Source organism: Schistocerca serialis, chromosome 5 (genome assembly GCF_023864345.2).
Source record: "Schistocerca serialis cubense isolate TAMUIC-IGC-003099 chromosome 5, iqSchSeri2.2, whole genome shotgun sequence".
Lineage (NCBI taxonomy): Eukaryota > Metazoa > Arthropoda > Insecta > Orthoptera > Acrididae > Schistocerca > Schistocerca serialis.
In genome coordinates, this window is record NC_064642.1 from 242,363,402 (window position 1) to 242,388,538 (window position 25,137).

Genomic DNA, 25,137 nt, shown 5'->3' on the forward strand with positions numbered 1-25,137 from the left:
GTATTGTTGTGTGACTGCTCTTTAGAACTCGCCCCCTTCTGTCATTCTGTCTTCCTTAAGCATCTCTGGTATAATCTTCTGTCCAGCCTTGCTTTGTATCTTGAAGACAGTGTGATGCAACACCAGGAAATTTTAAGCCCTTTTGACTTCCTAACAAATGTTGGATCACCTCATTTGCATCATCTGCAATGCTAGCACCAATTTGCCTGACAACAAATCCACTTCTTTGCAGTAGCTATATCCTGAATTCTATGTTCCCAATTCAATTTCATAGATTGTATATTTTATTGGGCTAGGTGTTAAGAGTCTAAATCATTGTCTATGTCTGTAGTTTTGAAATAAATGAGATTAAGGTCACTTGTAACTCCATCACAGAACTTCCAGTTTGCAGTGTGGTCACTGACTTTCCAATTTGCAGGGGTGATAATATTTGTTGCTACCCTTGCATAATTTTAGAAACTAGGTTGGTTGTTAGGGACTAAGACCACTGCCATTCCCTAGATGATGATATTCCCAGTTCCCCATCGCCATACAGAGGTATGAGCAGCTCGCCTAGCCACCAAATAACGAGGCGACCGTCTGTGTGGATTAGGCTGCCACATATGAAAATCTTCCATGCACAACAGTCACCAAGGTATCAGCAAATGTCATTAATGTCATTATCGACTGCCAACCGTTCAGGCACCTGTCAACTCAGGTGCTTTTCTGCCAGTAATGTCGAATTCTTATCATTGCCAGCAAAAGAAGAATATGTTCTACGATATGAAAGTGACTATGCTGAAAGTCACAAATGGGAAACACATCCAGTCAACAGAAACATGTATCACAACAGTAACCACCAATGACAGAACACTGCCCTTCGAATTTGTTGTTTTATTGGAATGCAATCATAATGTTATTCTCAGATGGGACTCCTTGGAGGCATCAAATGCAGCCAGACTGTGGAAGATCAAAGCTCCAGAATGACAAAGCTATTTCAACAAGCACACATAACAAAGATTCCCCTGGGTGGTGGTTTGTTGTTGAAAATGAGGCTATCCCACCATCCTCAACCAAACGAGTCCCAGCCATCAATCTAGATGCTCAGCTACAGTACAAGGTAGTTGTCAATTTTTAAAAAAAAACTACTCAGGCTCACAAAAGAAATCTAGATGCCAATGGCAGTTGTAAACATTGTAGATGGTCAAAGAAAACTAGCTGTTGTGAGCAGCTACAACTCACTCTTAAAGGCACATGTGTTGGAGCAGCCAAAACAGTCCAGTGAGGATGGCTTAATGTCATTGACAGGGAATCGTGATACCCTACTACTACAGACAACATAAGAGAAGAGGCCAATAGGATTGGCCCAATGGACAATGGTAAAACAATATATCAACACTGGGGTCATTCACCAATTAGCCAGTGCCTGTACAGGGTGTTGCTGGCCGAATGACACACAATCCAGGAGGACCTGGAGAAGATATTGTGAGATGACGTCATTGAATCTTCAGAGAGTCCTTGGTCGACTCCAGCGATCCTTGTGAAGCAGGACAACACATGGTGCTTCTGCATCGACTGCCAATGGCTGAACAAAAAAAATGTGTAATCATTGCCTCACACTGACACCCTAGACTATTTGAGAGAAACCTACATAAATCCTGATGGCCTCTGAGTTTAAAGTTATGCCATTTGGAATGTCTAATGCTCCAGCCACCTAAATCATATGACGGACAACCTGCTTTGACACTTAAGACAAAACTTCACAAAGATGCAAGCTGTTATGGGATAGGTGCAGATTTAGTGCAAATCCAGGGAGGTGCTGAAAAAGTAATAGTTTATGTTTCCAGAGAACTCTCCAAATCTCCTCTACAAGTGAGAAAGGATGCCTTGCAGTTGTTTGGGTGATCAACAAGTCCCGACTTTGCAAACCATTCACTGTTGTGATGGACCACCATTCTCTATGCTGGCTGAGTAGCCCGAAGGATCCATCAACATTTGAAATGGGCACCAACACTTCACGAATATGATGTCACAGAGGTACACAAAAATGTACACTTAACACAAGGAAGTTGACCGACTGGAAGATCCTCAATTGCTGAAAACCCTGAAGTTTTTCCGTAATGATCCAACATCTGATCACCTGGGATTTGTGATGACTCTAGACAACAGAAGCAGACTCAGGTATCACTGGCCATATCTCTACCAATCCAATAAGACACTCCTGAGTCACTGTACGAAATGCCAGCAACAGAAGCACATGTTGCAATTACCCATCCAGAGCATCTGGTACCAGATACTCAGGATGACTACATCAAACGCTCATCACCATTATCGAAAAAGGAGATACGCTCGCATGTGGAGCCAGGATACCCAGGAGAAAGACCAAGAATGCTGTAACACCAAGCACCAACCAGTGAAATAGAGCCAAACTGGTATGTATTTTTACACCTATGAGGAAACTGGAATTATTGGAAAAGTTACTAAAGCACTACATTTGGCCATATCGTATCTGACGTTGCTTGTCAGATCACACATCTGTAGTGATGAGCCACCCCTCTCCAAATATTCTAAGGGTTTCACTGGGGCCTTTACAGCCAAAGTTACCCTCCAAACTTTGTCCAAAAACAGGTTTCCCAAGCCTTGTTTCAGTCACTTACCATCCTCCACATACCTCTGCCCATCCACAATGGAGCACTCATCTTATGACTCTGAACCACCAATGGCTGGAACAACTGAATCACATTCTCTGCCATGGACCTGATTACTTATTATCATGCCCAGAAATGAGAAATATCCTCCCCACCATTCTCTCAATGGTATTCCACCACTCACCCAACCTTTGCAATATCTTCGTCCATTTCTACTCCAACCCTGCATGGAACCCCTTGCCTTGCAATAGATCTAGATGAAAGATCTGTGCCATACATCGTCCAACTAGCATCTGCTTCACTCCTGTCACTAGCATCTCCTCACCCATCGAAGACAGGGCCACCTGTGAAAGCAGTAATGTGAGCTATCACATTAGCTGCAACCCCCGTGTTGCGTTCTATGTAGGCACAGGAACTAACAAGTTATGATGTATACAAGCAGACTGAAATGGAAATTTGTACCGAGGCTGGGATTTGACCCTAGTATTCTGCTCACTAGGCAGATGCATTATATATAGCTTGAGGTGATGAATGAAAATTTGCACCAAGGCTGGGTCTCAAACCCGGGTCTCCAGTTGTGCAAAGCCACAGTGCCAGAATGGTGTAGTGGTTACCACATCTGCATAGTGAGCAGGACAGCTGGGTTCGAATACTAGTCTTGGTACAAATTTTCAGCCATTGCTTCAGTCTGCATATATACATTACAGATGTTTGAGACTTGAAATGGTCTCTGGAACCATATAGTTTCATTTAGCTAAAAAGCTGTCTGTCGAGATGAATCGCCACCACCAAACTGCAGCCAAGAGGCAGCTGGACCACTCAGTTGCCCAACAGGATGTGCTTCACTTTAGTAACTGCTTCACAGCCTGTGCCATCTAGATTCCTCCCACCCATCAACACAGCAATTTTTTTTTTTTTTTTTTTTTTTTTTTTTTTGTTGGACAGGTGGGAACTCTCCCTACAACATATCCTTCATTCCCATAACCTCTCCCCCCCCCCCCCCCCCCCCCGACTCTCCCCACCCAATTCAATCTTCACCAGTCCTGTTCTCTACCTGTCTATCCCCTTCTCTACAACCACTCCACTACTACACACACCATGTATCCTAACAACAAACCTACGAAGTCCTTTCCTTCTCTCTATTTCTCCCCTCTTCCTTTCTCCCCACCCCTCCCTTTTCCCTCCAGCACAGCCTCACAATGCTGCACCTAGCACCCCTGCCCTGTCCTTATCACATCACTGCAAATTCCAACGGGCAGCAATAGCATTTTCCCCCACCCCTGACTGACAATGCTTTCCCCTATCCCCATCCCCATCCCACACCTCTTATCACCTCCCCACCTTCTACCCTTAGCAAGATTGCTGTTCATATCAGAAATGGCTGTAGTTGGGCCTTGGTGCCTGGAGACAGTGGTCGTGTGTGTTTTCTACTTCTGATGAAAGATTATGCCCGAAAGCTGGAATATTTCCAGCTCCCCCTGTCTGCAACTCAGTACCTCCTCTATGTGGTCAATATGGACATCCCTTTAATATTGTTAGAACTTTATCACGAGAAATTTTTTGCAATCTTTGCTTTTCTCAATATGCCACCTGAACTCTACAAATAAAGAGAGGTGTTTAAAACACTATCTCCAATATGTCAGTGAACTAGGTGTATAAGACTTCATATCCTGATTTTTATGAAAATGTAACCTGTTTCAATTCAGTTGGCAAATGCCTCTCAGAGTTCTAAATAGGGGACTAATTTGGACTCTTTCTCCAATTGAAAGATGCATGAACTTTTTTAATACACTGGTCACATTTCCTGTGGACACACAGTGCCTTTAAATGAGTGATTTCGATTGCCTTCCACATCATCATGCCACTGATCATTCTTAATTCATCCTTCACTAGCGGCAGTTTCCTACCCAAAGGCTGAAAGGCTGCCCTCAACCTCTATTTGTCTCTGTCTTCTTTGATGAGCACTTTAGCAAAGTGCCTGTGACTCATACCAGGAGCCTTCAGCCATCACAGCTGAACATTTTTATTAAGAATCTATACAATGGCTAGAAATGAATTTGGGACTTTCAATCTATGGATCTGTATTGTATTGTATTCATCGGTCCTGTTGTCTACAAAAACATCTTTCCATATGGCATTGGACAAGGCAAGTTATAAGTTCATTTTTGAAAGTGCTTTCTAGGCACACTTATTTAAGGTTACAATAATACATTTTATACATTAAGTATTTATGTAATACACTTCAGAAATTTAAATATTCTTCAATGGAGTAAACGCAGTCAAAGATGCCATGATACCATGGTTCAATAGTGTTATCTTCTTCGCATTTGGAGGGAGTGGTTCATTACGCATATTCCCAGATTCTAAACTAAATCTCTCTCTCTCTCTCTCTCTCTCTCTCTCTCTCTCTCTCTGTGTGTGTGTGTGTGTGTGTGTGTGTGTGTGTGTGTGTGTGTTTGTTTGTTTTGGGGCCGGGGTACAGTTCTCATTACACCAACTGATTTACTGTGCTATTTTAAACCTGAAAGTATGTTTTGTTTTGATGGAGTTTCTTTTAGGGGCTTTACTACAAATGATTACTTGAACTGTGGCAACATCATGTTAAACACCAGAGTAAAGCTATTATACATTTGTAACTTCCTGTAAATTCTCTGAAAGAAGCTTTTAGTTCATAAATTATATCTGCATATAACAGATAAGCAGTGATGAAATACTTTCAGATGCTTATGAGATGTAAATACTGTTTTTTACACAACAGCAATAGAATAATTGTTAAAAATTAATTTCTCGAAAAATCAATCTCAATTTTAATGAAATTCATGTTTCACTAACCTAATATTCAGGCGCCGTGTTTGGTAGTCCGTGCAGTTGCTGCAGCTTGAAATCTCACCCCAGGCATTGCGACCAGGCATCCAAGCTTCAATGTCATGCTTACGATATGCAGCAGCTCCCAGCTCATGTGGAGGCATGTCAAGTGTACGAGTATGCAGTCCCAGTGATGAGAAGAGGTGTTCTTGTAAGTGACAAAATTCTGACATAAGCTCAGCTGAGCTTGTTTGATTTGTCACAGCAAACATTTCCACTTTGGTAAACTGGTGCACTCTAAACAAAAAAATATTACAATATTGGCTTAAAAGCAATTACTTACTGCAGTTAGTAATCATTTACTTCACTTAGTACAAACACTTTACAAAACAAAACCTACTTAATGCATGTCAGCAGACACACACACAAAATCAACAGATGTTAAAAATGCTATTAAATTCACAGATTACTTCATCAGTAAAGAAAATAGTAACAAGATGGAAAATTATAGTGTCAATAATGAAGCAACTCTTGAGATCTGAAAGCCTTAAAAAAGTTACTAGAGGAAGGCAGAGAAGTTCGGCTGGAGATAAAGAAGACTACAGCACAACTAGAAGTATAAATGAAAAGACGATGCAGAAAAATAAAAAAAAAAAAAGAACAAAAATATCAGAACTGACAAGAAGGCAAATGAAAGAAAAGGCAACTTGAGAAATCATGAAAACAAGAGAAGCAAAACGCAATGAATAAAATAGCATACGTGATGGAGATCATAAAAATACAAACATACCAGAAGTAAATGAGGAACTAGTGTTACCTGGATTTTGGGAAGGAAGGAATGATAGTTATTTAATTCTACATGTATGATTGACGAGCCATCTTATGGTGTATGGCAAAAGGTAATTCTGGTTCCTTTATCATTTCTCCTTTTCCTGTTCCATTCATAAACATTACCAAGCCTGTGTTTAAATTATACCTCTGACTTTTCTATTGTACTCATTTTGCAAGTTTTACATAGGAGGAACTAACATGCTGCTCATCTCGTCTTGGAACATATGTTCTCAAAACTTTTAAGAGAAACTAAACTGTGATGCACAGTGCCCATCTTGTAGCACCTGCTACAGAAGTTTGGTAAATGTCTCAACACAGTTGCACTTACTGAACAAACCAGTGACAAAATGTGCCACTTTTCGTTGAACCTTCTCTATCTCCTCTGCTATTCTTATCTGGTATGGGTCACAGGATGATACATAATATTCAAGAATCAGTTGAACAATAGTTTTGTGGGTCATTTCTTTCATATCCTCAGAAATCTTTTAATGAATCTCAGCCTGGCATCTGCTTTTCCTACACTAGTTTCATGTGGTTATTCCATTTCAGGTTTCTATGGATGGATACTCCTAGATGGTTTATGTTGTTTCCACTGATAGTGCAATCAAACAGTAATGGATCTCTTCATATATTTATGTGCAATATCTATTTATGTTAGGAGTCAACTGAAAAATCCTGCATCTGTTGTCAGTTCTCTACAGACATTCCTGCATTGTGCTACAAACTTCTGGCATTGCTATCTTCCTAAAGACAACCTCATGGAGCTATACATATTATTCTCTACATCACTTATTTACTCTGCAAATTAAAAAACTCTCTTCAGCCACTCCCAAAATTACTTTTATATTTGTTGATTTTTATGAGATGGAGGATTTCAAGCAAGTACCTCTATGTAACACCTGGATCTGGATCTTGATCTTTCAGGGAGCCATTATGATCCCAATGGCTGCACTGAAAGTTTCATCTCCTCCACATGCAGTCTTGATTTATTAATGTTACTCTGGAGTAAGCGGACCATTTATTGGCATGTTATTACACTGTCTTACACTTTACCTGTCTGTTGATGTGAACAGACTGAAATACTTGATCTACTAATTAAAGGATTTGCAGTTGCCTCATGCAAACAGCTTTTATATCCTTTCTGGATGCAACACCTTCTAACTTGTCAGATAGGAGCAATGGTGCATAGTATGATGGCTTTTCTGATGTTTCTGTTTTTGTAAGTTGGATTACACTTCTACCTTTTATCCTTTCTGCCTATTTGGGACAGTTCATGACTATGATGTGTTTTAGACACATCAGACTATTGGCTCTACAAATAGTTCACCAATGCAAATTATGAAAATACTGAGTGTTTCACTATATTTATCATCATTGTATGAAGCATTTGGATCGAATATGAAATACAATTTTCTGGTAAGCATACTTGTTAAGGAAATGTGTGTTAACTGTCAGTAAAAGAAACTAACAATTATTAAAAACTTTTAAAATCTTAAACATGGCTGCAATTCAGCAACTATCTAAATTTGAAGAGGATGAAAAAACCCAGACAATTTGTTGCAAACCGAAGGTTTATGCAGTCCTTGATCTACGTTTCGATATTTATAAAAATATTTTCTTTGGAAGGTTACAAACTATTTTTACATATATAACAAAATATTAACAATAGAAAAATAATTGTGAGGTAAGCATACTCACCTGTTACATCACATGGTGGTAAATTGCATTAGCTGAAGCCGAGTGACTCTTGTCATATACAAAATGACATAAAAACCAGAAACATCACATGCTATGGCTTAAGCAGCAGCCAGACTATACTCAATGTATGTCAGAATAAATGAGCAAATGTATTCACCCACTAGTTAAGTCACTTGTTTAGATAAAATATAACAGGAGTCCAAAGAATAAAATGTTTGCATAATATAAGTATTCACCATGCCAGAGACAAAGGCCAACTGTTCGAAGGTACAAGTGCAAGCAATAAGGAAAAATCAGGATGTATAGGGCACTAAATACATGTGTGTAAGAACTATGCCTCGCTTGTGTTAAATAACAGCATTTTACATTAAAGTAAGAACGAAAATTTCTTCTACAAGACTACTAATAATGCAGTAAATTCACAGGTATACATTACATATAAAATCTCTAATATGTTTGCTGACAGAGTAATACTGAACATATAATTTAGTGTGTAGAAGCTAGAGTTCTATGTCCAAAGCACCACTGTTACAAATTCATGGGGAAAGAAGAGCAAATACAAGCTACCACAATGTCACTAAAACAGGAACTTCCACTTAACAGTACAGAAGCTTAAGTGATAAGGAAAAATTGGAATGCAGTGATTGCTATATACATGCACGTAAGCACTGCTTCTTGCTGGTGTTATGGAATGTAATTTTACACTAAAGCAAAATGACAATCTCTTATTGAGAGCCAGTAATAAATGCAATAAGTTTAGAGGTACACATTAAATATGTAATTATGTGCAAAACGTTTATGTGGCAGAGCAATACTGCAAGTAAATTAAGCATGATGAAGAATACAATTTTACTACAAAAATTAGTTATATTACAAAGAGATGGGGGGAAGAGTAAAATAGATAAAGTTACATCACAGCCTAAGAATAAAAGAAAAATGAGAACCTTCTGCTTAACTGTATGGAGACTTATGCAGAAAAAATGTAAGCCACATCACAAAATACAATTTTTTTCAATACCAACTGTTGGAACATTTGCTAGAAAGGGCTTGAAAAATGAAACCTCGTGATATGACATGTAAGTATCTCAACAGTAGAGAGGAAGAACTGGCACATTCGCCAATGTCAGCAGGGACTGGTAAACACTTATTATGAGACCATGAGCAGCGGCTTAAAGCCATCAAGGAAGCCTCCCATTTTAAGAAGCCAGTTTAAGCTTCACAAGAACTAGCATCCAATTTGCCTGATCATAAATAATTTAGGGAGAGGTCACCACAAGTTAGTTAGACAATAATTTAGGGAGAGGTCACCACAAGTTAGTTAGACACCTACAAAGTAAACTCAAGGAATCTTTTACTTTTGACAGTAATTCTTCTGTTAAAAATAGGAAAGATCCAATTAATAAAATGAAAAACTCAAATTCTCATACTAGGTTGTTGTCCTTTGATATTACATCTACATCTACATTTATACTCTGCAAGCCACCAAATGGAGTGTGTCAGAGGGCACTTTATGTGCCACTGTCATTACCTCCCTTTCCTGTTCCTTCGCGTATGGTTCGCGGGAAGAACGACTGCCGGAAAGCCTCCGTGCGCGCTCTAATCTCTCTAATTTTACATTCGTGATCTCCTCGGGAGGTATAAGTAGGGGGAAGCAATATATTCGATATCTCATCCAGAAACGCACCCTCTCGAAACCTGGACAGCAAGCTACACTGCGATGCAGAGCGCCTCTCTTGCAGAGTCTGACACTTGAGTTTGCTAAACATCTCCGTAATGCTATCACGCTTACCAAATAACCCTGTGACGAAATGCGCCGCTCTTTTTTGGATCTTCTCTATCTCCTCTGTCAACCCGACCTGCTACGGATCCCACACTGATGAGCAATACTCAAGTATAGGTCGAACGAGTGTTTTGTAAGCTACCTCCTTTGTTGATGGACTACATTTTCTAAGGACTCTCCCAAAGAATCTCAACCCGGCTCTCACCTTACCAACAATTAATTTTATATGATCATTCCACTTCAAATCGTTCCGCACGCATTCTCCCAGATTTTTACAGAAGTAACTGCTACCAGTGTTTGTTCCGCTATCATATAATCATACCATAAAGGATCCTTCTTTCTATGTATTCGCAATACATTACATTTGTCTATGTTAAGGGTCAGTTGCCACTCCCTGCACCAAGTGCCTATCCGCTGCAGATCTTCCTGCATTTCGCTGCAATTTTCTAATGCTGCAGCTTCTCTGTATAGTACAGCATCATCCACAAAAAGCCGCATGGAACTTCCGACACTATCTACTAGGTCATTTACATATATTGTGAAAAGCAATGGTCCCATAATACTCCCCTATGGCACGCCAGAGGTTCCTTTAACGTCTATCCATTGAGAACAACATGCTGTGTTCCGTTTGCTAAAAACTCTTCAATCCATCCACATAGCTGGTCTGATATTCCGTAGGTTCTTACATTGTTTATCAGGCGACAGTGTGGAACTGTATCGAATGCCTTCCGGAAGTCAAGGAAAATGGCATCTACCTGGGAGCCTGTATCTAATATTTTCTGGGTCTCATGAAGAAATAAAGCGAGTTGGGTCTCACACGTTTCCTGAATCCATGTTGATTCCTACAGAGTAGATTCTGGGTTTCCAGAAATGACATGATACGCAAGCAAAAAACGTGTTCTAAAATTCTACAAAAGATTGATTTCAGAGATATAGGTCTATAGTTTTGCGCATCTGCTCAACGACACTTCTTGAAGACTGGGACTACCTGTGCTCTTTTCCAATCATTTGGAACCTTCTGTTCCTCTAGAGACTGGTAAACACTTATTATGTGACCATGATCAGCGGCTTAAAGCCATCAAGGAAGCCTCCCATTTTAAGAAGCCAGTTTAAGCTTTACGAGAACTAGCATCCAGTTTGCCTGATCATGAATAATATAGGGAGTGTGCACCACAATGTTCCTTTTGACATGACACTTGAAATCATAGAAAAGAACCTCTTAATGCATAAGAAGTTAACCGAATTGCAAATTAACAGAACTGATGAGGTTGTTAAAGGTAGTGCTCAAATATAATTATTTTACTTTTAACAGTAAATTGTATGTTGAATCCTTTGATCATGTGATGGGTAATCCCTTAGCTGCCATCCTGGCTGATATTTTCATTAACTCCCTTGAAGATGGCTTCTTCAATGCTACATCAGAATTAGTGACTAAAACAGGTTTCTTATGTGTTATATAGATGACTTAATTTTTGCACTGATGGAAGGAAACTGACCAAGGATTAGATTTATTACTTAACAGCATTAACAGCTTCCGCAAGAAAATTAAATTTACAACAGAAATTAAAAAAAGAGAATGGTGAGCTATATTTCCTCGATTTGAAATTACGTGTACAGAATGGCAGTATCACTTTTGATACTCATTGTAAGACAACCTACTCTCATAATATTATTCCATCATATTATTTCCACCCACAGGCTCGTAAGTTGCTTTTTTCCATTCAGCAGCACATCATGCTTTAACAATGCCTCTTTCCCCATACAATTTTCAGAAAGAAGTTAATTTGATTAAGACTATTGCTAGTAATAATGGTTTTAGACGAGACTGTCAATCACATACTTAATAACAAAAGGGCAAATAAAAAAATTTCAACACTAGGTGACAATACACGGAAGAGTAAAGAAGATGGAAATGGCAAGTTCATTTTGATACCATTTTTAGGTAATATGTCCTACAGGACTGACCGTCTTCTGGCTAGAAAATACACTTTTACAATTACCTCTTTTGCTAACAATAGTTTAAAGAAAAATTTAATACATACATTTCAAAATGAACAAGATACTTTCACAAATTCAGATGTCTATAAAATCATTTGTAAAGATTTCCCTACCTATTGTATAGGGCAGGCTGGCTATTAAAGTCAGATATAAGGAGAACTTGTTGGGTTAAGAATGGTGGAAATGTTCATAATTCTTATTTTGCTAAAAATTTGCTTATTTCAGACCATTCTCCTGGGGGATTAGAAGACACCATAATTTCACATAAGGAAATATAAGGCTGGAAATTGGATTTATTAGAAGAATTAGAAATTTACAAACATCTTGTTAAGAGAGACAGTAATATTTTAATGATCATTTGCAACTCGCGAGTAAGCACTTCTTTGATGGCTTTAACTTCTGCTCATGGTCACATAACACATGTTTACCAATCTCCGCTAACATCAGCAAATGTGCCATTTTTCTCAAAATACTTCCTCTCTACATATCATATCCATGGGGTTTCATATTTTGAGGTCTTTCTAGCACATGTTCCTACAGTTGGTATTAAAAAAAATTGTATTTTGTAAAATGGTTTACATTTTTTCTGCATAAGCCTCCATATAGTTAAGCAGAAGGTTCTCATTTTTCTATTATTCTTAGGTTATGATGTGACTTTATCCATTTCACTCTTTCCTCAATCTTTTTGTAATACATGTAATTTTTTGTAAGAATTGTTATCTAATTTACTTGCAGTATCACTATTGTTTAATCTTCCGTACTGTCAAGCAGAAGTTTCTTTTCCAGTGACATTGTTTTAGCTCACATTTACTCTTTCTTCCCCAAATATTGTAACAGTGAAAACAGAACTCTAGCTTCTGCATACTGAATTATACATACTGAATTACTCAGCCAGCAAATGTATCAGAGATTTTATATGTAATGTACACCTGTAAATTTATTGCATTATTAGTAGCCTTGTAGAAGAAATTTTCATTCTTACTTTAATGTAAAATGCTGTTACTTAACACAAGGAGGGCATAGTTCTTGTGCGGACGTATTTAGTGCCCTGTACATCCTGACTTTTCCTTATTGCTTGCACTTGTACCTTTGAACAGTTGGCCTTGGTTTCTGGCATGGTGAATACTTGCATTATGCAAACATTTTATTCTTTGGACTCCTGTTATAATTTTATGTAGACAAAAGTCTTTACTAGTGGGTGAATACATTTGTGAATTTATTCTAACATACGTTCAGTGTAATCTGGGTGCCCTCTTAAGCCATGGCATGTGATGTTTCTGGTTTTTACATCAGTTTTATGTATATGACAAGAGCCACTTGTCTTCAGCTAGCATAATTTACCACTATGTAATGTAACATGTGAGTACGTTTACCTCACATATATTTTTCTGTTGTTAATATTTTGATATATAAGTAAAAATAGTTTGCAAACATTTATATACATTTTAGGGCCCATTCCTTCTGAAGAAAACTTTTATTGGATGATGTGAGAGATAGAGTAATTCTGGGTGACACAAGTAATAGAGAGACATCCCAAACCTGAGAGGTGAAACTGCTACTTGGTCTAGCACAATAACACATTCCTCTAAAGATCAGCACGGGAAACTGGTGGACAGGTTATACATTGAGCCACAGAATGTTCAGAGTATTTGTCCATGTCTATTGAAAGAACTGGATTTCACCATTATAGCTGTGTATGTGGTACCACTGTACAATGGTAACTGACTTCCATTGCAATTATTAAATATCATGGTTGCTTGAATTGGCTTGGTCTGATGTGAATGTATTTGTGTGTGTGTGTGTGTGAGAGAGAGAGAGAGAGAGAGAGAGAGAGAGAGAGAGAGAGAGAGAGAGATATTACTGAGTGGTAATGTATGAACACACTGTACTCACTTCTGTCCCAAACAAAGTAAATGTAAACCACTAAATTACATTATTGCACAAAACTAGATAGCAGTAGGGAAAAGTACTCTGCAGTAATGTCCAAATAGTGGGAGATATTTGTTTATGAGAGGAAAGTCATAGTACCAAATTGGGATTCCTTCCGTTTTGTTCTTTTACTAGTAAGTTTCCTACATGCAGTACACAATACATTTTGGGTATACAGTACATTTGTTTTTCAGTCTGGTGCATACATGAATAAATCGAAAGGTTTTCCAATGTGTTTGCAGGCTACATGGAACTGACTATGTGAGACACATGGATTTACCAAATTTTATCCATACACCCATAGCAATTGGATACACAACACTTTTTTTCAGGCTGAAAAAATATCATTTAAATGTTTTCAAATGTGTTTGCAGGCCACATACAACTGACCATATGAGACACACAGATTTGTCTTATTTAATCCATACACTCATAACAATTGTCACAATGCTTTGTTAATGATCATTGCAAGTGCGAAATGCACTGGAAACTGCAAATGTTTGAATTCAAATGGCATATCTGTCAGTATCATTGGGATGCATGCCAACTGCACTGCTACTCCGGAAAATTTTCCATTTAATATTGTAGTTTTGATGATGTTGTTCATAATCCTTTACACTGAAAACCTTGTACCATTGCAAAATCATAGTGGATTTATGTTCTGAAAAAGAATCAAACACAGGGCAAGATTCAGCATTATAATGCGTGCCACCGCACCTGGCAAATCAAGTGAATTCAACAATTCGATTGGATAAACGACAACTTTACTAAGTCATTATGGTATCGATGGACTGATATGTTGTTGCTTTTCCTGGCATTTCATTTGAATGCTGAAACTGAAGGCATTTACATCGTTGTTTGTGGCTGCTAATATCGCACTTGCACTGAGCCACTGATGATTTTTGTAATTGTATGTAATATTTGGGAAAACTTCCTTAATCAATTCATCCATGGTTCTGTGATTTTACGGAAGTTTGTTCACGATGTGATACACTGAGTGGATTCAGTGACTGCCATTTTCCCACTGTGAATAAAAAAATTGCTCTGCAAAACGTTCAGTGAATGTACCATGTTGAGCTGTACACACATCTTGGTTGTCAAAATCATTGTCTGTGTGTATTACCAGAAAGTTGATGATTTGCAACATGCTTTCAGTTCATCAGCAGCTGTTGAAGGTACTGTTTGTCGAAAATCACCAGACAATACAATGAGGGCTCCACCAAACAAATTCCAATTCCTCTCAAATCTCTGAGTGTACAATGAAGTGCTTTAAGTGCTTTTTAGTGTACCATTGTACATTCGCCCCATATAATGAGTTAACATGATTTGGCATTTTATCCACCCCAGAATGTTCGTTGATTTTGTGTATTAGTGTTTCGGTGATTTGCATATCCAATGGTAATTTTAGTGCTGATTGTGCCGTTTGGCCATCATTCTACACAATGATAAATTTGCCCTTGCACCTTGAACGTTGTCATGTAGTTCTCACTCACGATATTTGTTGCACCACTGTCATTTGGAAACATGAATTCAACTTTCCTAGAAATGTTTCAGTTGGCTTATTTCATCTGATACCAATGTTGACAATGGTTCAAGTGGTGAGTGTAATTCTGCCAATTTCACTTTTGCACCCACACAGTGTTTTCCTGCTGTTTCATTCTTAAATTTGAAGGCACTGCAATACAAACTTAATTTACCTGTTTTTCCAATAACCACACTTGGATGAAGACCGTAATCACAATTAGAACCATAATGGAATGCACTAAGATGTAAATCCGCATGCAGTTATCGTCTTGATTGAGCAATGCATACTCGAATGCTACCCAGCCTTGTTTCCTGTTGCTTGTCTGCTGCAGACAAATGGACTTGGACTTGAGTAGTGCATATTCTAATGGTTTCCAGTCTTGACACTCTGCTTCTGAAGCTCATGATACCTTTTTCTTTTGTGCTTGAAGTGTAGATTGACCTATCACTTGCCATTTGGGTGGCACAACCAATTTGACATTGAAAGTAACACTTTTTAATGACTATCATAAATGCACTTGGAGAGAGAAAAGAAAATGCATGTGATATCTATTTTCTGATGTCAATTTGCAATTGGAATTTCACAATCAAAACTACTTGTTACGTCACACATGGAGTGAAATGTCAGTCGCATATGATTCAATCCAATTATGTCATGTGTGCACAGACACACACTGAAAACACACAAACTGCCGGCAAACTATATGAGATACATACATTTGCTGAAACAAATCACTTTCCACCTACTGTAAAATGGATGTACTAATCTGGAAACTTTCACAGGCAACTGCATATCAACTCATGTTTCATTATTGAAATGACCCGCATGCTACCTATTGTAAAATATTTTACTGTTTCAGAAACCTTTGCAGGCAAGTCCACAACAGCTTACCAAAGTTTCACTGCAATCAGATGAATGGTATAGAAATGTAGGTGGCATAAAGAAAGACACATTCATTTTTATAGCTATTGATTGATGTGGATTTAGGTTCAGAAAGCATAGGCCAGATGCAGGGGCACGTCAAATAACCATGTCATCACTTATTTCAGAAACAATCACAGTCAAAATGCCACAACAGTACACACAACAGCGACAGCACAGCTTAGTGACATTGCAATCAACAGTGGTGAACAGCATGCTGTGAAGTTGTCAATGAACATCCCCAAACCATTACAGCGCGAAGTCTCCAGATGGCTGCTGAGTTCTATCAATAATAACTAGGAAGCCAATGGGCCAAGTTATAGTTCTCACTTAGTAACATGTCTGTGAAAAATGAGTGCAGCGAATGCTAGGTAAATATATCATGTGGAAAGAAGTTTTTTATTAAACTATAAATAAAGCTGTATATGTTTGATGTGTAATGTTTTTTTGTTATACCTAAAAAGGGAAATACTGAACGTCATTTCAGAATAGTTCATCAAGACTTTGAATCTGAAGCAGCTGTTGGTAGTGAATTAAGCCGAAAGAAACTTTCTTATCCTAAAAGTAAAATACAATCATAGCAGTCTTTTTTGTAAAGCCTCTACAAAAAAAGTCTTTCATCAAACACAGCATACTTTCGTGTATCAGAAGTACTGATGAAACAATCAGAATCACTTGATGATGACTAAGTTGTTACGGAGTGCTTTCCCACAGCTAGCGAGTCTTTGTTTCCACATTTAAAATAAGTCAGAGATAATATTAGTCATCAGAGACATGCCTCTATCAACACCTATAAAACAGAAAAGTGGCAAAAAATGTAAAAGGTCAACTGGTAATAGATTTAGAATCCTGCTTCTGATTCTCATTGCATTTAGGTGAGTCAATAGATATAGCCAATTCAGCTCATGTTATGATTTTTATGAGAGTGATATTTTTGAATCTCACTGTGGTGTCACCGCCAGACACCACACTTGCTAGGTGGTAGCCTTTAAATCGGCTGCGGTCTGTAGTATACGTCGGACCCACATGTCACCACTATCAGTGATTGCAGATCGAGCACCACCACACGGCAGGTCTAGAGAGACTTCCTAGCACTCGCCCCAGTGGTACAACCGACTTTGCCAGCGATGGTTCACTGACAAAATACGCTCTCATTTGCCGAGACGATAGTTAGCATAGCCTTCAGCTACGTCATTTGCTACGACCTAGCAAGGTGCCATTACCAGTTACTATTGATACTGTAAAACATGTACCATCAAGAGCGACGTTCACCATTAATGGAAGTTAAGTATTCCACCAGCTACATCCGTTTTTTCTACAGTCTAATTTCCTTGTCCTGTTTCAGACCTCACGCCAGCCTGCGTGAGCTAAAACGCGTGCCTTTCGGCTTCCTCTAGTAAACCGGTGTTGGCTCTCCAGCCAACCCACAACACTCACTGTAAAAGAAAACTTGCTTACAATTCTGACCTTGAAAGATACCACATCAGGAGAATTCAATTCGCTCACAATCACTACAGACAAGAAAGTTTAAAGTGCCACAAGAAGAATTGGATTGCCAATATGGAGACCCGCAACTGCACATCAAAGTTTGATGGCTGTGTAGAGGTATGCTTCCAAACAGATGTAGAGAACTTCTGCCAAAGATAAAATCTTTTGTGACTGAAAGAGAGGAAGATAACTCACAACTGTATGATTTAAGATAGTTGTTGGATCTCACATTTGTAACTGATATGGCAGTTAAACTACACGATTTAAAAAAAGAACTTCAAAGGAAGAACCAAACAATCATAACTCTTACCTCTCCTATAAAGTATTTCATGCAAAAACTTGACCTTAGTTACAGATATTAAATGTGAAATGTTTTCCTCAAATACAGTCAGAACTGTGATATACTGATGACATAGTGACTTGTACACTGTTGTGCTAATGGCTATTTGGAGCCATCAAGGGCACTCCAAAGTAGGAAATCAGAGACACAATGCAGAGAGCAGATAAAAGTGGAATCGTTTAGGCCCCTGGAGATAAATAGTGGCACTATAGCTGTGCAAGTTGCAGATGCTCTTGGCAGCTGTTCCTGGGGAGAAGTTTCACTTCAGAGAATTAACTGGTAACTCCATCCACTGCCTGGATGCTGCCGTAAGGCACCATTGTAGATGATGGCCATGAAAAGGCACACCTTAGCAGAGGCAGCAAACCTGGACTTGCTCCTGAGAACTGCAATGTCAGTGGGTTTACACAGGTTAGAGTGCTACTACACCAGTCCCCACTCACAGAAGGATGGAGGGCGGGGCCATAATAGGAGTGGTAGTGACGTTCAGCTGTCAGCTGAAAGCTGTTGATAACAAACTTGGAGTTTGTTAATGTAAAATCCAGAAGCATCCTTAACTACCGAGTAGGTGTAGGGGAGGAATCTAAATCTGGTTTGCCATAGGTGCTCTGGAGGTGCTGAACAGTTTGCCAGATTGACTGAAGCTCGTTAAGTGCTGGTGGACTGATTGGTCGACTATAGGAAGGGAGGAATTGTGCACCACCATGATTCTTTAAAAAACCCATGCTTGTGCATTCAGAGTTCTTAGTCAGATCACTAGGGTGCCAACTCCACGTTCCTTGTGACCAGCCTTGATAAGCTGGAGTCCTGCTCTCAAATTTGTACTTAATATGCTGCTAGCATTCGCTACTTGTGTTAGTACCTGCCCCTGTGGCTTCAGACACTGACTTCCATTCCCAACCCATTGACGTCTTTACTTTTTTTAATGTTTAGAATTAGCCTCCAGTATAGTAGTTAGTCTGATCACAAATAAATAGCGTTAATCAGACCCCTGAATTCCATGAGTCTCCTGCTCCAAACAACCTGTCAAGTCCCAAAATCCGCATCTCTCATAGATGCCCTGTAACAATGTTTGGCACTGATGCAAGTCATCAACTTGCTTCACTGGAAATGTGTCTTTCTGCATTTGCTTCTCACTGCTCAGAAACTGCAGACTGATCACAAACCCCTAACTTCCCTCTATCATGTGTCAGAACATGACACAGGTAAATATTTCTGGTGTCAGGTGTGGGGTATTGAGACAGATAGGGGCCTCTAATATACTCAGCCCGATTTCATGCTTTGAGACTGAAAAGCAGCAATTGCACTCCAGTGAGAAAAGAGGGAACATGATGAGCAGAAGTACACTTAGGTCTGGAGATCGACGCTTGATGAGAAAAGATGTGGCCAGGGCAGCCTCCTCTACACAACCTCATGACAACACGGGGCTCACGGGAACAGCTGAGCAACAATGAGATGGAGCTGTGGGGAGCAGTCCAGAGAGATCTGCGAGGGCAACAACACAAGGTGACAGCACAACCAAGAAGTGGAAGATGCTTGGCACCTTCACAAGTTTCAGCAGCAGCAGCGGCCAGTGAGCAGACAGCAGGTGGCAGCAGCGGCCAGCGAGCAGACAGCAGACGGCAGCACAGCTGAGGGTGACATGACGCTGCAGGCATCATGCAGTCATGCCCTGTTCGGCTCAGCTCAGCTCACCCCAGCAGAGCGCTCCACTTTCAGCAATGATACAGTCTTGTGTCACCTCTCCACAACACATCCACAGATAAAAGTAAGTCAAGGCTTTGTTTAACAATGCAGTTGCTGATGGTGGAGCAGAAGTACCTAACATTAGTATCAGTGATGCGCTTAAATGAATTCCCCAGTCTTTCAATAGTACAAAATTGGCATTAAATGAATTTATTAATAATGTGGATATAGCTTTTCAATTAGTATGTGAAACTGACCATCCAACATAGTTAAAATTTGTAAAACCCATATTCAGGGACCTGCATAACGTAAACTGCTCATGCATGAATTATCTTCCACATGGGAAGAAGTAAGAAATATTTTGTCAGAATTACACATGTAAGAATACTTTAGATTTTTATGCTTCTGCAGTGGTCAATCGAAGGGGGGATTGATTGCAGATTAGGCCAGTAAAGTAGGTACACTCTGACATCAGTTTCATGAAACAGTCCATTGTGCAATGCCAGCATCGGAACTGGCGAGACCTTTGCCGTAAGTAGGAAAATTAAGCAGAGCAGTATTCATTCAAGGCATCTATGATGACCGCAACAGACAATTGTGCCTGCAAGGTGCGGAAACATCACCCTCACTGAAGTTGTTATGGTAGTTTTGACTGAAGAGTCAGCAGTTATGTTCACCAAGGAAAAAGGATTTGGTGACAAAATTCATCAGTGCGAGATGGGGAGAGTAACCCTTACATGTTTCTCACATGGATATGTAGGGCACATGTCTAAGGATTGCAGAAGTAATATTAAGTGTAAAACCTGTGGAAAATCAGGGCATTTAATGCGAGACAGCTGACTTGAGAAAAGAATTCACAAAGTAGAACAGCTCAAGCATGACAAGAGTCAGAGCATCCAAGGAGTCACATTTGAAAGTTGCAATTTACTGGGACAGGGAGGTCCCTGTAAGAAAGCACACCAGTTATGTGTTTCACATGTCACGGTCCAGAGTACATGACTAGAGAGTGTGCTGAGAATGCAGAGACTTCTGTGAAAAATATGAAGCAGGGAAACAAAAGCCTTATGCTGAATTGGGAAAGGTATTCAAAGGTGAATGTGAAAATAAAAGTGAGTTTGTAGGACCGAATTGCCCAAAGAATAAAGAAAGTCCACTAAAATTGCTTCTAGATAATGGATTACAAATTAGCTTGTTGAATATGAAGTATCTGCAAAGCCAGATCAGGTATAGAACTGAAGGAAGTATAAAGATTAAAGGTATCGTAAGTCCAAGAATATATATATACATACATACATACCAGACGGCAATTTCAAATCTTGGAATAGATCGGGAATTAAGACTGAAACATAAGTTTCATCTGATAGGAGGGGAATTGGATATTCCCTAGGCTGCTTTAATTGGTACAGACTTCTTTACAAAGCATGGTGTAGTAATTTATTATGACAAAGGAACCCTGTGGATTGCGGGTAGGCCCGTCAAACTGTGTACAGAGATGGAAGCGCAAAGTGCAAATACACAGTGGCAGGACATTAGAAAGCCACAAACAGAGTCTGAATCTGCAAGGTGCAAACACAGTGGAGTTCAAGGTTCTCTGAGCTGTTCACAGGGGACAGTAAACAACAGTACACAGCTGAAGAAATGGAGAAGTAAACAGGGTACCAATAGACAGATGTGTTACCTATGTGAAATGGTAACTCAGTTGCTATCAAGTCTTCGAATGAAGCACTAGTGTAATGATTGAATTCACAACATCAGAGATTTATGGCTTTATATGACATTTTTGTTTATTTGAAGACATGAGTATGGGGCCTGAAGATGGTATAATGAAATGCTGAAAGTAATAGCCTTCAAAATAAAATAACATCTTAAGTTACACGGCTGTTGGTGAATTTCATTGACTTTGACAATTACTTAAGCGGCTGATATCCCCTGTCCATTATGGACCAATAGAGATAAACCATTGCAGTGGGTCGGAAATATTATCAATCCATCTTCACACTTAATGAAGTTCAGATTGAAATTGGAGGAATGTGATTATGAAATTGTATACAAAAAAGGTATTGTGAAGGATAAGGAAAGTAGAATCAGCTGGTACAGAAACAGGGGCAAATGAAAGCAAGGAAGTGCTGGTAGTCAAGGAAGACCAACAACAGGAGAGAACCACTGAAGAAAACCCAGAAATTATGCAGGAATTCGATTACTCACCCAAAGGTGGCCATCAAGGGATCATAACAAATTAGGAAATACCGAATGTGGGCCAGTACGGAAAAGGAATTTGAGGACTACATCAGAAAATGAACTAACTGTAAACAAAAAATTATGCACAATAACACACAAATTCAATTGGTTATAACACCAACACCAGAAGGAGAGTTTGATAGCTGTGATATTGATGAAATAAATCTCAGGTGAACAGCCTGGTACGAGTGTGCATAGGACACAATATTTCGGCAATCAACCACATTGCCATCATCAGGTGCGCTGATGTAATGAGCAGCAGTGGCCTGGGCGCCATGAATTTATAGGAAAATCTCACTTGCGCTCCTCCCTCAGGCACTTCCGATGAGTCGATACGCTCCGTGCCCCGCGTACGGTCCACTTCCTCACACATCTCAACTCCAGACAAGAGAATATTAAGTTCACCATGGAGATCGAAATAGTTGGGATGCTCCCTTTCCTACATGTTTTGATTAGAAGATGAACTGACGGCACTTTGGGCCACAGCGTGTATAGGAAGAAGACGCACACCGATTTGTACCTACATGCGGATAGCTGCCACCACCCGGCACAAAAGAATGGCATGCTCAAAACTCTTGTACACAGAGCTCACACCATCTCCAACAGGAACAGTCTCCAATAAGAATTGGACCACCTGAAGACCATGTTTTGGAGGAACGGTTACAAGGACGGGCAAATTCGGAAGGCTCTACATGCCACACCTGCAGAAACTGAGGATGAACCTCAGGAGGAGGCGGCCTTAGCTATTATTCCCTTTTGTGGGGCCTTATCCAGAAAAAATGGACGAATTTTATGTAAACACCAAGTGAAAACCACCTTCTGTCCTCCAAGCAAAACCAAGAGCCTTCTTGGTAATGTCAAGGACAACCTTGGTCTATGTAAATCAGGGATTTATCAGATACCTGGAAATGTGGTAGTGTATACGTAGGGCAGACCATTCGTACCACTGAGGACCGATGCCGAGAACATAAACAGCACACTAGAATGCAACAGCTCAGTAAGTCGGCAATCGCTGAGCACTGCCTGTCGGATCTCCACAGCATGGATTATGACCAAACTAGAGTCCTGAGACAGACTTCCTAATACTGGAACTGTGTCATCAAAGAAGCCATAGAGATCAGAGTAAGGGAGCCACAACTAAATCGTGACAGCGGTTACATCCTTAGCAAGGCGCGGGAACCCGTGATCAACTGGATTAAGAAGAAAAAGGATATTTCCAGAGTGTACCGACTTCGGGGGAGGAGGGAAGAATGACGAGAACAGTGCTGGCAGACCCTCCTGAACGAGAAGAGCTAGGATGCAGTGCCCAGGCGGCGGGAGAACTGACGCTGTACCTGGACCGCGCGCGGGGCACGGAGCATATCGACTCATCGGAAGTGCCTGAGGGAGGAGCGCAAGTGGGATTTTCCTATAAATTCATGGCGCCCAGGCCACTGCTGCTCAGTACATCAGCGCACCTGATGATGGCAATGTGGTTGATTGCCGAAATATTGTGTCCTATGCACACTCGTACCAGGCTGTTCACCCGAGATTTATTTTGTCATAAAATACGCCTGGAGAAATTGAAGAATCACAGCTGTGATATTGATATCAACAGTCCATTGACAATAAAAGACCGAAATAATAGATATGTATACTAACATTCCAGGATGCTCTAACAAAGTTAACTGTAGACGAACTGATAGAAAAGCAGAATACAGGTACAATAGCTCATGTCCTTGTGCAAAGAATAATGGAAGTTTGGAATATCCTTAGTAATACTCTGTGACAACAGTAGCAATTTTTTGAGTGACACTTAAAGAGAGTGTGCAGATTGTTAAGGATTAATAGGTAGTGTAAAGACATACTGTTACCATTCCCAATTAAATGGAGCATTCATTGGAAAGATCACACCAAAATATAAGAGAATTCTTTAGAACTTACCAACAGGACTCAATGAAATTGGGACGAATGGCTTCAATTCCCAGTATCATGTACAATACCATGCCCCGTAGAGCCAGCCACGAATTATACACCACATGAATTATTTTTCGGCAGAGCATGCAACATATTGGGTATATTGCAGAGAGATCCTGCATGTGTTTCTCATAATTATGATGATTATGCACTTGAATTAAAAGAGAAAATGAGGCAGCACCAGTGTGACACGGAATATACACTAAAGATCCAAAGAAACTGGTACAACTGCCTAATATTGTGTAAGGACTCTGAGAGCACACAGAAGTGCCGCAACACGATATGGCATGGATTCGAATAATGTTTGAAGTAGTGCTGGAGGGAACTGGGTATGAGGGGGTGGAGATCTCTTCTGAACAGCATGCTGCAAGGCATCCCAGATATGCTCAATAATGGTCATATCTGGGGACTTTGGTGGCCAGCAGAAGTGTTTAAACTCAGAAGTGTGTTCCTGGGGCCACTCTTTAGTAATTCTAGACGTGTGGGGTGTCGCATTGTCCAGCTGAAATTGCCCAAGTCTGCCGGAATGCACAACAGATATGAATGGATTCAGGTGATCAGACAGAATGCTTACATATGAGTCACCTGACAGAGTCATATCTAGAAGTATCAGGGGTCCCACATCACTCCAACTGCACATGCCCCACGCCATTACAGAGTCTCCACCAGTTTGAACAGTCCCTGCTGACATGCAGGATCCATGGATTCATGAGATTGCCTCCATATCTGTACATGTCCATCCGATGAATACAATTTGAAATGAGACTCGTCCGACCCGGCAACATATTTCCAGTCATCAATAGTCCAATGTCGGTGTTGACGGGCCCAGGCGATGTGTAGAGCTTTGTGTCATGCAGTTATCAAGAAAACACAAGTGGGCCTACACCTCCAAAAGCCCATATCGATGATGTCTCGCTGAATGGTTCGCACGCTGACACTTGTTGATGGCCCAGTATTGAAATCTGCAGCAATTTGCAGAAGAGTTGGACTTCTGTCAAGTTGAATGATTCTCTTCAGTCATCATTGGTTCCGTTCTTGGAGGATCTTTTTCTGGCCATAGGGATGTTGGAGGTTTGATGTTTTACCAGATTCCTGAAATTCACAGTACACTCGTGAAATGGTTGTACGGGAAAATCCCCACTTCATCGCTACCTCAGAGATGCTGCATCACATCGCCCACGTGCTGACTATAACACCACGTTCAAACCCATTAAAATCTTGATAAACTGCCACTGTAGCAGCAGTAACTGACCTAACGACTGTGCCAGACATTTGTTGTCTTATATAGGCATCATCGACCGCAGCAGTGTACTCT

The 25,137-nt window shown here is 40.0% G+C and overlaps 1 protein-coding gene across 1 annotated transcript in view; it reads right to left on the bottom strand.

The window, feature by feature from the left end:
• LOC126481106 (uncharacterized) overlaps nucleotides 1–25,137 on the bottom strand; it is an 82,678-nt gene that overhangs the window by 13,659 nt on the left and 43,882 nt on the right. The window contains exon 3 of the mRNA XM_050104625.1: nucleotides 5,460–5,729. Within this exon, the coding sequence (XP_049960582.1) occupies nucleotides 5,460–5,729 (270 nt within the window). The remainder of the gene's footprint in view (nucleotides 1–5,459; nucleotides 5,730–25,137) is intronic.